The sequence below is a fragment of the Archocentrus centrarchus genome, chromosome 11 (assembly GCF_007364275.1).
Source record: "Archocentrus centrarchus isolate MPI-CPG fArcCen1 chromosome 11, fArcCen1, whole genome shotgun sequence".
Lineage (NCBI taxonomy): Eukaryota > Metazoa > Chordata > Actinopteri > Cichliformes > Cichlidae > Archocentrus > Archocentrus centrarchus.
The window spans coordinates 13,788,354-13,801,897 of record NC_044356.1 but is presented as its reverse complement, the minus strand read 5'-3'; the positions used below and the strand labels follow the sequence as shown (position 1 = coordinate 13,801,897).

The following is a 13,544-nucleotide window of genomic DNA, read 5'->3' as shown; positions in this document are numbered from 1 at the left end:
TCATACTCTATTACCTTTGGTGAAAATGAGTGTTTTACACTTTCAATCTCTGTGGAATCCTAGAGTAAATTGTGATGGGACTCTGCACACATGCAGAGGGGGTCAGCCAGAAGCAGAATCTGTTGAGAAGTCCATATCAACTTCCAATGCTGATTATTCATGAATTTTTTTATTTTGATATTTTCCATATTACATGGACCTGGGTGAATATGAGTGGATTTGTCACTTGATTTCTCTGGATTCCCACAGTTATTTGTGATGAAACTGGGTCCACATGCAGAAGGGGTCAGCCAGAGTGATAATCTGTTGAGATTTCCACGTCAGCTTCTTATGCTGATTTTTTATGAATATTTTAAAATATTTTCCATATTACATGGACCTGGGTGAATATGAGTGTATTTGTCGCTTGATTACTGTGGATTCCTGCAGTTATTTGTGATGAAACCGGGTCCACGTGCAGAGGGGGTCAGCCAGAGTGATAATCTGTTGAGATTTCCACGTCAGCTTCCTATGCTGATTTTTTATGAATTTTTTTATTTTGATATTTTCTATATTAAATGGACCTGGGTGAAAATGAGTGTATTTGTCACCTGATTACTGTGGATTCCTGCAGTTATTTGTGATGACACCGGGTCCACATGCAGAGGGGGTCAGCCAGAGTGATAATCTGTTGAGATTTCCACGTCAGCTTCCTATGCTGATTTTTTATGAATATTTTAAAATATTTTCCATATTACATGGACCTGGGTGAATATGAGTGTATTTGTCGCTTGATTACTGTGGATTCCTGCAGTTATTTGTGATGAAACCGGGTCCACATGCAGAGGGGGTCAGCCAGAGTGATAATCTGTTGACAACTCGACGTCAACTTCCATTGCTGATTTTTTATGATTTTTTTTATTTTGATTTTTTCCATATTAAATGGACCTGGGTGAAAATGAGTGTATTTGTCACCTGATTTCTGTGGATTCCTGCAGTTATTTGTGATGACACCGGGTCCACATGCAGAGGGGGTCAGCCAGAGTGATAATCTGTTGAGATTTCCACGTCAGCTTCCTATGCTGATTTTGTATGAATATTTTAATTTTGATATTTTCCATATTAAATGGACCTGGGTGAAAATGAGTGTATTTGTCACCTGATTTCTGTGGATTCCTGCAGTTATTTGTGATGAAACTGGGTCCACATGCAGAGGGGGTCAGCCAGAGTGATAATCTGTTGAGATTTCACATCAACTCCCTATGCTGATTTTTTATGAATTTTTAAATTTGCTATTTTCCATATTGAACAAACCTTGGTGAAGTTTGTATAGATTTGTTCTGTAATTTAAGTGGAGTCCTTAACTAGCCTTAGATGAAATTTCACACCCAGGTAGAGTGGATAAGGCAGAAGCTGAATATACAGAAAGTTTTTATGTCAATGATAAGCTTTATTGGCCTTATAAAAAATATAACCACACTGGACTGAGTTCATTAAATAGGCTCAGAATTGTCAGTTTATAATTACAATTGTACAGTCCTATAACTTGACCCTGGGTTTATTTCTCATGATTTTCTGCATGAATATTAGCCACATCCATCCATCCATCCATCCTATTGCGCTTATTGTGTTAAGCGTCGCGGGTGGAGGGTTGTCAGGCTGGAGCCTGTCGCAGATGTCTGCAAAATCAGCTGTGCAGGCCATGATGAAGACAAATAAATTTGTAATGAGAGCGAATCAAATTTCGCATGACTAAAGGAACACATCTTTACTGAGGAAAAAAAAATAGGACTTCTAGGGCTGTACTTCTCTTAATGTCGCCAAAACACACACACACACACACCACAACTTTGTCTTAAAATCCATAATTTAATAAATGTTATTGTTATATGTTATAGTGTTTTACAGAACGCGAACACATATATTAATCAAAAGCAACTACAGGTTATTTTTGTTCCGCTGTACCAGTGGCGGCTGGTGCTAAAAAAACTGAGGGGGGCGCACACAAACAAACAAATGAAAAACAAACAAAACAAATCTTAAAAAATAGCACTATATGAACATGAATTTTGCCCTCCTTTCCTTCTGCCCTGCAAATTTCTCAATTACATTCTTGTTAAAGTCAGTCATCTCTGTGACTAGTCTTTTCTCCATTGACAACATGGCCAATGCATTCAGCCTGTCCTGAGTCATTGAGTTTCTCAGAAAAGTCTTGATTCTTTTCAGAGTTGAAAAGCACCTTTCAGCTTCTGCTGTGGTCATGGGTGTGGTGATGAGGATCTTCAAGAGCGTGACAGTTTCTGAAAAGACTTCTTCTAGATTGTTTTCCATAAACAGCTGGAGTAGGCCCACAGCCCCACAACAGGCTTTGAACTCGTCCTTGCTGTAGATGAGAGTAAGCTCTGTCTTCAGCTTACCTCGATTGAGCACTGGATAGGCTTTTAAGGTGATGCTCAGTGCATCTTCAGGAAATGCTGTGTTGTATTGTTCAAATCTGTCCCCCTGCAGGAGTGTGGCACTAACAAGGTGGTTTGTGAAAGAAAAGCGCTCCCTGGTGTGTCCCAGTATGATATCACAGACCTTAAGAGAGAAGGACAAACATGAAGATTATGATTTTATAATCACATTTTTCATTCTAAATATGAAATGTTATTTTGTCCTTTCTATTAAGTCATAGAAAGAAGGAACACATTTTATTTATAAACTTACTGATTTTAATAACATTTGCTGCCATTTTTTAAGGCTGTGTTATGAAATGTGTTACAGCATTTTTGTGGGACAAGATTATACAAAATTCAGTAACCAAATGTTTTATTCCCCATTACCCATAAACTTCAGTACAACTTAAATAATAAAATATCTTGCTGACAAACATTACATCAACATACCTACACAGCATAGACACAACTAAAGGTATTTCTAACTACAACGCACATCTTCCTAATATATTAAATAACACTACTATAAACCAGTGCAACAGTGATTTTCCACAACAACTCACCTCTGCAGCAATCCTTTCATGGTCTTCTACACTGAGTGTCCGACACTTCTTCACTGGCTGACTACTACCTACACTGCTTTGTCCAACCATGGAGTGGAGAGAATTTCTGCCAAAGAGAAATACTTACAATATTATAATAATGAAGAAGAAGAAGAAGAAGAAGAAAAAGAAAAATCAGCTATTTAAACAATTACCTGATCTTTTGAATGTCCTGCTGGAACTGTTGGATGCTCTCCTGGATACAGACTGAATCTATGACCTTCTTCTGGAGTTTGGCATAGAGAAGGTCCACATGAGGCATGATATGGTGGAAAAGTTGCAGAAAGAACTTAAAATCCTGATCCTCCAGTTGTTGAATATTTAGTAACAAATGGTTTAGGTGCAAATTAGTTATGTGAGAGGTTATTGAATGTGTTTTACAAATTCATTTAAACACACAGAACCAATAATTTAGTTAATAGTTTACTGATAAAAGATATTAATGTAACATATTTCATTTATTCCAGAACGTGTTTTTCCTTCAAATATATGCATTTAGTTCTCACAAGTTCTCCATGTTTTCACAGATGCAAGCGAAAGGGCCTATGGCGCAGTTGCGTACCTGCAAGGACAAACACCAGAAGAAGAGACTGTTACCACGCTGGTAGCGTCCAAGTCAAGAGTGGCACCAATCAAAACAATAACACTTCCACGGTTGGAATTAATGGGAGCCTTGATTGGAGCAAGGTTGGCAAATAACCTTTTGAATGCACTAAATATGCAACTCAGCCAACTCAAAATGTGGTCAGACTCCATGATAGTGATCCATTGGATTCGCAGCTCATCAAAGAAATGGAAACAGTTTGTTGCGAACAGGGTCATGGAGATACAAACTTTGACACCTCCGGAACTATGGACACATTGTAATGGGAAACTTAACCCAGCTGATCTCACAACAAGAGGTCAGTCTGCAACAAGGCTGAAAGAAGAAGAGCTCTGGTGGTCAGGCCCACAATTTTTGAAAGAAAGGGAGCATCAAACCACCCCGCCAGAGACAACAGAAAACATGTTTTCAGAAGAAGAGGTTAAAGCGGAGTTAAAGGCAAGTGTAGGAGCAGAATATGTATTTACTGGGTATCACGCATCACAGGGTAATTGGTGGGCCTGACTATATATGGTAAGGGTTTTTTTTGGTTTGGTCAGGTGTTCCACCCGGAAGGGAAAAACAGTTTTTGACCGCTGAAGATGCAAGGACCTTGGAGAATTATGGGTGTTGATATTTCAAGTGTTTCTAGAAATATGTGCAAGTATAATGGACACTGATGATTGTGGATAAAAATAAATGGACGAAGTGTTCAACTGGCAAGTATGACTCAGACTTTGATTCATCAGGCACCGTGATCAGCGCGTCAATTAGGTTAGCCCGTGTGTAGTGCCTCAGTGGCTTAAAGCATTGGCTTAGCCTCTACAATCTAAGTCAAAAACTGTTCTACAAGTTCAGCGAACAAGTGGATTATTGGAGTTGGATACGAGTTTCGTGTTTGATGGATTCAGCGACAGCGTGGGTGCGGAAAGGAGGCTGTGTGTTTGGGAGCGGCACATCAGCTGATCGGCCTCAGCTGCCGAAGGCGCCGTCGGAGAGGATTGTTGCTGTTGGAGCAGCTGTTGGAGTGGATCAGCAGCGATGGCGACAAAGCGGACCATCTCTTCGCTGGATTTGAACAACGTTGACCTCAACTGGTATGTGTAGCGCTACCATCGGTATTAATGGCCATTTAAAAATAAACGTGTGCACACGTAATAGCGTAATTCCAATGCATTGGTTGCTGAAGTGGACGAACAGTTAACTTTGTACTGACTGATTTGCTATGTCGACTGTCGAACTTGTAAATATGGAAGATTGTGCAGCAAAGGCGGACAGTCCGTCTGGTGCTGGTGCGCCAGCTGCCGCTGGCATCTCGGACTCTGTGGCCAGCTGTAGTGGCACACAAACGGGCAAGCGGGTGGTCAAACTTTCTGCTAAAGCAGTTGCTGATAGGTTAGACAGATTGCAAGCTGGTAGGAAGGCAAAGCTAAATAAAGCTAGTAATTTAAGGAAAACAGTACAAGGTTTAATGCAAAGCGGGATGTTTTTAGAGGTACAAAGGTCTCTTGATGGTTTAATTGATTTATGTGATGAAACAAGGTGTATGCATGATTCAATGATGATTTTATTGCCGCATGAAGAAAAAGAAAAACATGAAACATGGTTTAAAGCAAAAATGATGTTCAATGATGAATTTATTGAAAATGCGAAAGAGTGGGTCAAATCTAAACAAATTCCTGTGTTTGAAACCGAAGGTGCTGGTAATTTGAATCTTGATGATTATGGTGATCAAGGTGGGGTTGAAGATATCAATCCTAATGACAGTGTTTCCAATATCGGTAAACATTCCAACAAAAGTGTCACCAGTAATAGGTCAAGCACAGTTTCCTCTGCACAAATTAAAGCCGCAGCAGAAAGAGCTGCACTTGTTGCTCGAATGTCAGCTCTAAAGGAACGCCATGCATTGGAGGAACAGGAACATCTGATAAAGAGGAAAAAGGAGCAGCTCATTTTGGAAACTGAGCTAGCAGCATCTACTGCTAAGTTGGCAGTTTTTCAGGCTTCGGATGAACAATGTTTCTCTCTAGCATCTACACATGGCATGAGCTTTTATTTTGAAAGGGAAAAGAAGAAACTGGCATCAAGCAACACTCTTGATCCCATGGCAAAGGACATGCCACTAACACAAACCAAATTGCAACCAGTGGATGTGCGGCCAAAGCAACCTGTAAGGAAAATTTCAGTGACAAAGCAGCATTCTGACACACAGGATCAAAGGCATTGGGAAATGGCACAGGGTTCACAGCCTGCTGCAACAACTGCTTGGATAAATCAAAGTAATAGACAACAGAAAAATCAGCAAAGAACTGATCAGGCTCTACCTGAAGACATTGCCATCATTATGCATAAGCAAAATGAAATAACTGCTGCCCTTGTGCACCAACAGCGTTTATTGTCTCTGCCAGCACGCGACATTCCTGTGTTTGAAGGGGATCCATTCCAATATAAAGCTTTTATTAAGGCATTTGAACAAGGAGTGGAGGATAAAGCTAGTAAAGCTGACTGTTTGTACTATTTGGAACAGTTTACAAGAGGACAGCCCAAAGAGTTGGTGCGCAGCTGCCAGCATATGGCTCCTGAACGTGGCTACATTGTGGCAAAAGATCTTCTTCAAGAGCATTTTGGGAATGAATACAAGTTATCTACTGCATATATAGACAAAGCTCTAGCCTGGCCGTCAGTTAAGTCTGAGGATGTTAAAGCTCTGCAAGCTTATGCTTTATTCTTGCGTGGATGTTGTAATGCAATGGAGGAGCTTCATTATATGCAGGAGTTGGATATGCCAGGCAATATGAAAATGGTGATTTCCAAGCTACCATATAAACTCCGAGAACGATGGAGAGCTGTTGCTCATGACATTATGGAAACCTATAACCAGAGAGCTCATTTCACTGATGTGGTTGTATTTTTGGAAAAGCATGTGAGGATTCTATCTGACCCAATTTTTGGGGATATTGAGGCACATGTACCACAAAACATAGCTGGTTCAAGACCTTCTAGCAAGTTTAAATTACAAACAAGGACCAGAGGTACAGAACGTAGTTTTGCTACTACAGTAACATCGATAGATTCCTCTGAAGATAAATCTATGACAAGTAGTCTACAGAAACAGAGTCTGCATTGTTATTGTTGTTCATGTGCTCACCTTTTGGAGAAATGCCAGCTGTTTAAAGGTAAGAAACACAGAGAGAAGATTCGTTTCTTAAAAGAGAAAGGAATCTGTTTTGGATGTTTATGCACTGGACACATAAGCAGGGAGTGTAATAAACGGTTGATCTGTGAAGTGTGTAATCAACAACATCCCACTGTGCTTCATATTCCAAGGACAAATGTTGAATCAGAACAAACAAATAAGCCAACTGGAGTTAAACCATCAACTCTTCCTCAGGCATGTGGGCATATAGGGGCCGGAAGGAATCGTGGTGCTCTCTCCATTATTCCGGTACAGGTCAAGTCCACCAAGGGAAGTGAGGTCATGCAGACGTATGCATTTCTGGACCCTGGTAGCACGGCTACATTCTGTTCAGAACATCTCATGCAGAGATTGAATATTTCAGGAAAAAGGACTCAGTTTCTTTTAAAAACAATGGGGCAGGAAAAGATTGTTCCAGCATACTCCTTGTTTGGGATTGAGGTGTCAGGGCTGGATGGAAACAATTTTTATCCGTTGCCAGAAGTTCTCACACAGAAACAGAAGCCAGTCACTTCAGATGATATTGTCTCTACCGCAGATATGGAAAGGTGGCCTTATTTGTCAAAGGTTCATATCCCTACCATAAATGCCAATGTTGACTTGTTGATTGGAATCAATGCTCCTAAGATATTGGAACCTTGGGAAGTCGTCAACAGCTCTGGAGATGGCCCATACGCTATAAGAACAGTGTTGGGCTGGGTCATCAACGGCCCTTTGAATGGAAACAATGGCACTTGTGATGTGGACCATTCTTCTGTTGTGGTAAATAAAATATCTGTGTCTAAACTGGAATCTATGTTGAACAGTCAGTATAACCATGACTTTAATGAAAGGACCTCAGAGGAGAGGGAAATATCGAGAGAGGACATCAGATTTTTGGAAGTCATGGAGTCTTCTGCAACTCTACAGGATAACAGGTATTGCCTGAAGTTGCCCTTTAAAAGACCAGATGTTATCTTGCCAAACAGCTTTACAGTGGCCAAGCAAAGGATACTTGGATTAAGGAGGAAATTTATAAGTGACTCACAATTTCATAAGGAATATTCAAGTTGTCTCAAAGAGGTCGTGGATAAAGGTTATGCTGAGCAAGTGCCTGAGCAGCAGTTGCAAGGTAGAAGCGGAAAGGTATGGTACATTCCTCACCATGGTGTCCATCATCCCAGAAAGGGTGCATTACGAGTGGTGTTTGATTGTGGTGCCACATATCAAGGAACATCATTGAACGGTGAATTATTGCAAGGGCCAAATCTCACCAGTTCCCTGCTTGGAGTGCTCACTCGATTCAGACAGGAGCCTGTTGCATTTATGGGTGATATACAGGCTATGTTCCACCAAGTGAAGGTTGCAGAAGTAGACAGAGACTTCCTGCGCTTTCTGTGGTGGCCAGAAGGAGACTTCCACCAAGAGCTCAAAGACTATAGAATGACTGTTCACTTGTTTGGAGCAGTTTCGTCTCCTAGTTGTGCTAGCTTTGCGCTCAGGAAAACTGCTGATGACAACAGAGGTGAATTTTCTCATGAGACTGTTCACGCTGTCAAACGAAACTTTTATGTTGATGACTGTTTGATGAGCTTGGGATCAGACAAAGAAGCTATCCAGATGATAAGGGAACTCATTGTTCTTTGTAAAAGAGGTGGATTCTTTTTGGAAAAATGGATAAGTAACAGTCGATCAGTGTTGCAGTCAATCGCAGAGGATCAATGGGCAAAGGATTTAAAGGAGCTGAATCTGGATCGAGATAATCTTCCAGTTGAGAGGGCGTTAGGTCTGCTTTGGTGTGTCGAGTCAGACTCTTTCAGATTCAAGATGGAGGTGAAACAGCAGTCTCTAACCAGACGTGGAATGTTGTCCACAACTAGTTCCGTGTATGATCCTTTGGGTTTTCTGTCACCAGTTACTTTGCCTGCCAAGATGATGCAACAAGAGCTGTGCAGGAGGGGCTGTGGATGGGATGATGCCTTGCCAGCGGATATCCTGAAACAGTGGGAAAGGTGGTTGGAAGAAATCAAGTTATTAGCATTTTTTAAGGTGGAAAGATGCATAAAGCCTAAGGGTTTTGGTGGCCTCAAACACAGCCAATTACATCATTTTGCCGACGCCAGTAAGGATGGCTATGGGGCTGTAACTTACATCAGACTGAGGGACTGCAAAGACCATGTTCATGTTGCTTTCCTTTTAGGAAAAGCCAGGGTCACACCACTAAAATCTGTAACGATTCCACGATTAGAACTAACAGCTGCAGTCCTGGCAGCCAGAGTGGACGTGATGCTTAGAGCAGAGCTTGAAATGCAGCTGGATGAATCTGTGTTTTGGACAGACAGTACAGCGGTTTTGAAATATATTAATAATGAGGACAAGCGTTTTTACACATTTGTGGCAAATAGAATCTCCACTATAAGAGAGATTTCAAACCCTTCCCAATGGAAGCACATTGGCTCTAAAGACAACCCAGCTGATGCTGCATCCAGGGGGATGAAAGTACCTGACTTTCTTAAGAACCACAGTTGGGTCAAGGGCCCCAGTTTTCTTTGGAGGGCTGAGGAAGAGTGGCCGGAAGATTTTGTTGGTAAGGTGGACTCTGATGATCCAGAGATCAGACAGGAGGCCTGGGTTAATTCCACTGCTATCGATTCCCTCAATGCCACTGACCAACTCATGACTTACTTCTCAGATTGGAGGAAACTCAAGGTGTCAGTAGCTTGGTTTCTCAGGCTTAAAGGACTTTTGTTACAGCTCAGTCGTCAAAGAAGGGGTTTGAAAGATTCTCATCCACAAGCTGGGCAAAGGGTAGTACAAAAGGCCACAGTAACATCAAAGGTTAAAACCCTAACACTCAAAGATTTGTTGGAAGCTGAGTTGGTCATCATATGCTATTGTCAGCAGCAAAGATTTGGGGATGAAATTTCTTCTCTATCTAATAAGGGAACGGTAAGCAGGCAAAGTTCCATCTACAGGCTGGATCCAATTTTGGAAGATGGGATGTTAAGAGTTGGTGGGAGATTAAGCAAAGGAGCGATGCCACTGGAGGAAAAACACCCTCTCATCCTATCTAAGGATCAGCATATCTCTAGGCTTATCCTCAAGCATATCCATCAGTCACTAGGACACAGTGGAAGAAACCATACTCTGTCAGCTCTCAGGAAGAGGTATTGGATTACCAATGCAAATGCAGCTGTGAGGAAAGTCATATCTGAATGCAGCTTTTGCAGACGTTATAATGGGAGAGCAATGGAGCAAAAAATGGCAGATCTTCCAAAGGAGAGAATCATTCCAGACTTGCCTCCGTTTACAAACGTTGGAGTGGATTATTTTGGACCTATAGAAGTCAAGAAAGGCAGAACAACTAGCAAACGGTATGGAGTGATATTTACCTGTATGGCATGTAGAGCAGTTCATTTGGAGGTGGCGAATTCACTTGGGACAGATGCTTGCATCAATGCTATACGTCGATTTATTAGCAGGAGAGGTCAAGTTATTCATATCAGGTCAGACAATGGAACCAATTTTGTTGGAGCTGAAAGAGAACTGAGAGAAGCTCTTGCTTCGTTGAATCATGAGCAGATTCAAGGAGCTCTCATCTCAAATGGAGTGGAATGGAGTTTCAATCCGCCAGCGGGATCCCATCATGGTGGAGTTTGGGAACGTATGATACGCCTGGTAAAGCGCATCCTTAATTCAGTTTTGCATCAGCAAATGCTAGATGACGATGGACTCCATACTGTTATGTGTGAAGTAGAAGCCATTTTGAATGACCGTCCAATCACCAAGCTGTCTGACGATCCAAATGACTTGGAGCCTCTCACACCAAACCATCTTCTGCTGTTAAAGGGAAAACCTGCCTTACCACCTGGGCTTTTTGAATCCTCCGACATGTATGTGAAACGTCGCTGGAGACAAGTTCAGTATATGTCAGATCTATTCTGGAAATGGTGGGTCAAGGAATACTTACCATTGTTACAAGAGAGACAGAAGTGGAATCAAAAGAAACGGAGTTTGATAGTTGGAGATGTTGTCGTCATCATGGATTCTTCAGCCCCACGTGGTTCCTGGCCTCTTGCTAAAGTGCTGGAGGTTTTTCCTGACAAAAGGGGTTTGGTGCGTTCTGTTAGGTTGCAGACTAAGAGCAATATTGTTGAGAGACCTATTTCTAAACTTTGTTTGATACATGAGGTGTAAACTGATTTGCTTGCCTTTGGGTGTTTGAAATTTTCGCATTGGGCTCCTTTTGTTATTATTGAATTGTTATGTCAGTCGGCCATAACAATTAGGGGCCGGTGTGTAGGAGCAGAATATGTATTTACTGGGTATCACGCATCACAGGGTAATTGGTGGGCCTGACTATATATGGTAAGGGTTTTTTTTGGTTTGGTCAGGTGTTCCACCCGGAAGGGAAAAACAGTTTTTGACCGCTGAAGATGCAAGGACCTTGGAGAATTATGGGTGTTGATATTTCAAGTGTTTCTAGAAATATGTGCAAGTATAATGGACACTGATGATTGTGGATAAAAATAAATGGACGAAGTGTTCAACTGGCAAGTATGACTCAGACTTTGATTCATCAGGCACCGTGATCAGCGCGTCAATTAGGTTAGCCCGTGTGTAGCGCCTCAGTGGCTTAAAGCATTGGCTTAGCCTCTACAGCAAGTCAAGTCGCAGTACATCTCAGTAACAGTGAAAGAGTAGAATCTGAGCCATTGCTTCAACTGGAAAGGTACAGCAAACTACAAACTATTCTAAGAATAACTGCATGGATTCAAAGATTTCTTCACAACTGTCGTTCAAATCAAAGAAAAGCTGGAGAAATAACAGCAAAGGAAATATCAGAAGCTGAAAAGGTCTGGATACGTGAAGCACAACTTAGCAGTTTTGAAAGGGAAATAAAAGAGTTGAAAACTGGAGAAAATGTGAACAAAAACTCAAAATTGAGAGACTTTAAACCATTTCTGGACGAGCACGGTTTAATCTGTGTAGGAGGAAGGCTGCAACAATCGGACATGAGTTTCAGTGAGCAACACCCATGGTTGCTACCCTCAAGTCACAGATTTGCACAACTTCTGATGGAATACAGTCACAAAAAGGTTATGCATTCAGGCGTAAGAGACACTCTTGTTCATCTGCGAGAGAAATACTGGATTCCACGTGCAAGACAGCTTGTCAAAAAATGTATTTCAGATTGTACTATCTGTAAAAGATTCAAAGTGAAAGCAGCACAGCAAACAGCTGCGCCTCTACCCAAAGACAGAGTTACGGAAGCACCGCCCTTTGAAATCACAGGTGTAGACTTTGCAGGCCCACTGTTTGTAAAGACAAAGAACACTACAGAGAAAGCGTATGTCGCACTTTTCACCTGTGCAGTGACACGTGCAGTGCACCTTGAATTAGTGTCGAGTCTATCAACAGAAAGTTTCCTCTTGGCACTCAAAAGATTTGTTTCACGAAGGGGACTATGCAGAATAATCTACTCGGACAATGCAAAAACTTTCAAACGGGCTGATCAAGATCTAAAGGACCTGTGGAAAGCTATGAAAGAGCCTGAGCTGTTCGAATATTTTTCTGAAAGAGGAATCAAGTGGAAATTTATTGTGGAGAGAGCAGCTTGGTGGGGCGGGTTTTGGGAAAGATTAGTGCGTTCTGTAAAGGGATGCCTCAAAAGAGTCATGGGCAGAGCATCTTTGCGTTTTGAAGAGTTAACTTCTCTATTGACAGAAATAGAAGCCACTATCAACTCAAGACCACTCACATTTGTGTACAATGATTTGAAAGAACCTCTACCTCTGACGCCAGCTCATTTCCTGATTGGGAAAAGACTCACCTCTTTACCACCAAAGCCATTTTCTGCAGAAGGTCAGACAACAAATGCAAACAAAGAAGAGCTGACCCGAAGATGGAAATACCGTCACAGACTTGTAAATGAATTTTGGAACCGATGGAGGAGGGAGTATTTGCAGGACCTCAGATCTGCACACACTCGTCAAACCCCAAATCCAATGCAACTCAAAACAGGAGATCTAGTTCTAATTGGAGATGACAAGATGCCACGTCTAACATGGAAAACAGGACTAATTACGGAAGTGTTCCCAGGAAGAGATGGACTAGTCAGATCCTGCGCTGTGCGTACTTCAACTGGGACAACATTAAGAAGACCAGTTCAGCTACTATATCCTTTTGAAATTATTGCTTAAACTGTCTTCTGGGGGGGAGGATGTTGAATATTTAGTAACAAATGGTTTAGGTGCAAATTAGTTATGTGAGAGGTTATTGAATGTGTTTTACAAATTCATTTAAACACACAGAACCAATAATTTAGTTAATAGTTTACTGATAAAAGATATTAATGTAACATATTTCATTTATTCCAGAACGTGTTTTTCCTTCAAATATATGCATTTAGATTCCCCACTAGATGGCGGTGTTGCCTCGCGTTTGGGCAGAGGCGAAGAAGACAATGTTGTTAGCTAGTTTTAAGCATGTTAGCCAGCCGAACAAGTGTGTTGTACAAATGTATTAATTAGATGCAGTTCTAGTAAAAGCAAGATGAAGTTCAAATCGGACGTCTGGGCATTTTTCCTTTAAAAACAGATGTTGCAGCTAAATCCACAACACCAGTAGCATGGCAAATGCTCCAGCCTCTCTGACGGTAATGGGGTCAAACTCACCAGAGTCTTGTATGCTTTCGAAACAGCGGATGAGGTCCTCTCTGTGCTCAAACACAGTACTGATGGCACGGCTGTGAAAGTTCCATCTGA

At 41.5% G+C, this 13,544-nt stretch overlaps 2 protein-coding genes across 2 annotated transcripts; one reads left to right on the top strand and one right to left on the bottom strand.

The window, feature by feature from the left end:
- Nucleotides 1-1,985: 1,985 nt before the first annotated feature.
- On the bottom strand, nt 1,986-4,064 carry LOC115787663 (uncharacterized). The gene is made up of 3 exons (XM_030740433.1): nt 3,175-4,064; nt 2,981-3,086; nt 1,986-2,559 (listed from the first exon to the last, which is right to left on the bottom strand). Exons 1-3 carry the CDS (start codon nt 3,279-3,281, stop codon nt 2,032-2,034), a joined length of 741 nt encoding a protein of 246 aa, XP_030596293.1. The 5' UTR covers nt 3,282-4,064; the 3' UTR covers nt 1,986-2,031.
- Nucleotides 4,065-4,128: 64 nt separating this feature from the next.
- On the top strand, nt 4,129-13,344 carry LOC115787620 (uncharacterized). The gene is made up of 2 exons (XM_030740368.1): nt 4,129-10,600; nt 12,619-13,344. The coding sequence occupies exons 1-2, from the start codon at nt 4,828-4,830 to the stop codon at nt 12,978-12,980; spliced, it is 6,135 nt and encodes a 2,044-aa protein (XP_030596228.1). The 5' UTR covers nt 4,129-4,827; the 3' UTR covers nt 12,981-13,344.
- Nucleotides 13,345-13,544: the final 200 nt, after the last annotated feature.

What these genes read in the sequence shown, in the direction of transcription:
- LOC115787663 (XM_030740433.1), bottom strand. Translation starts at nt 3,281, where the DNA reads ATGCCTCATGTGGACCTTCTCTATGCCAAACTCCAGAAGAAGGTCATA. An exon ending in CAGGACATTCAAAAGATCAG is followed by an intron (nt 3,087 to 3,174) that starts GTAATTGTTTAA and finishes TCTCTTTGGCAG; the next exon opens with AAATTCTCTCCACTCCATGG. An exon ending in ATGAAAGGATTGCTGCAGAG is followed by an intron (nt 2,560 to 2,980) that starts GTGAGTTGTTGT and finishes TTCTCTCTTAAG; the next exon opens with GTCTGTGATATCATACTGGG.
- LOC115787620 (XM_030740368.1), top strand. Translation starts at nt 4,828, where the DNA reads ATGTCGACTGTCGAACTTGTAAATATGGAAGATTGTGCAGCAAAGGCG. An exon ending in AAATGACTTGGAGCCTCTCA is followed by an intron (nt 10,601 to 12,618) that starts CACCAAACCATC and finishes TCACCTCTTTAC; the next exon opens with CACCAAAGCCATTTTCTGCA.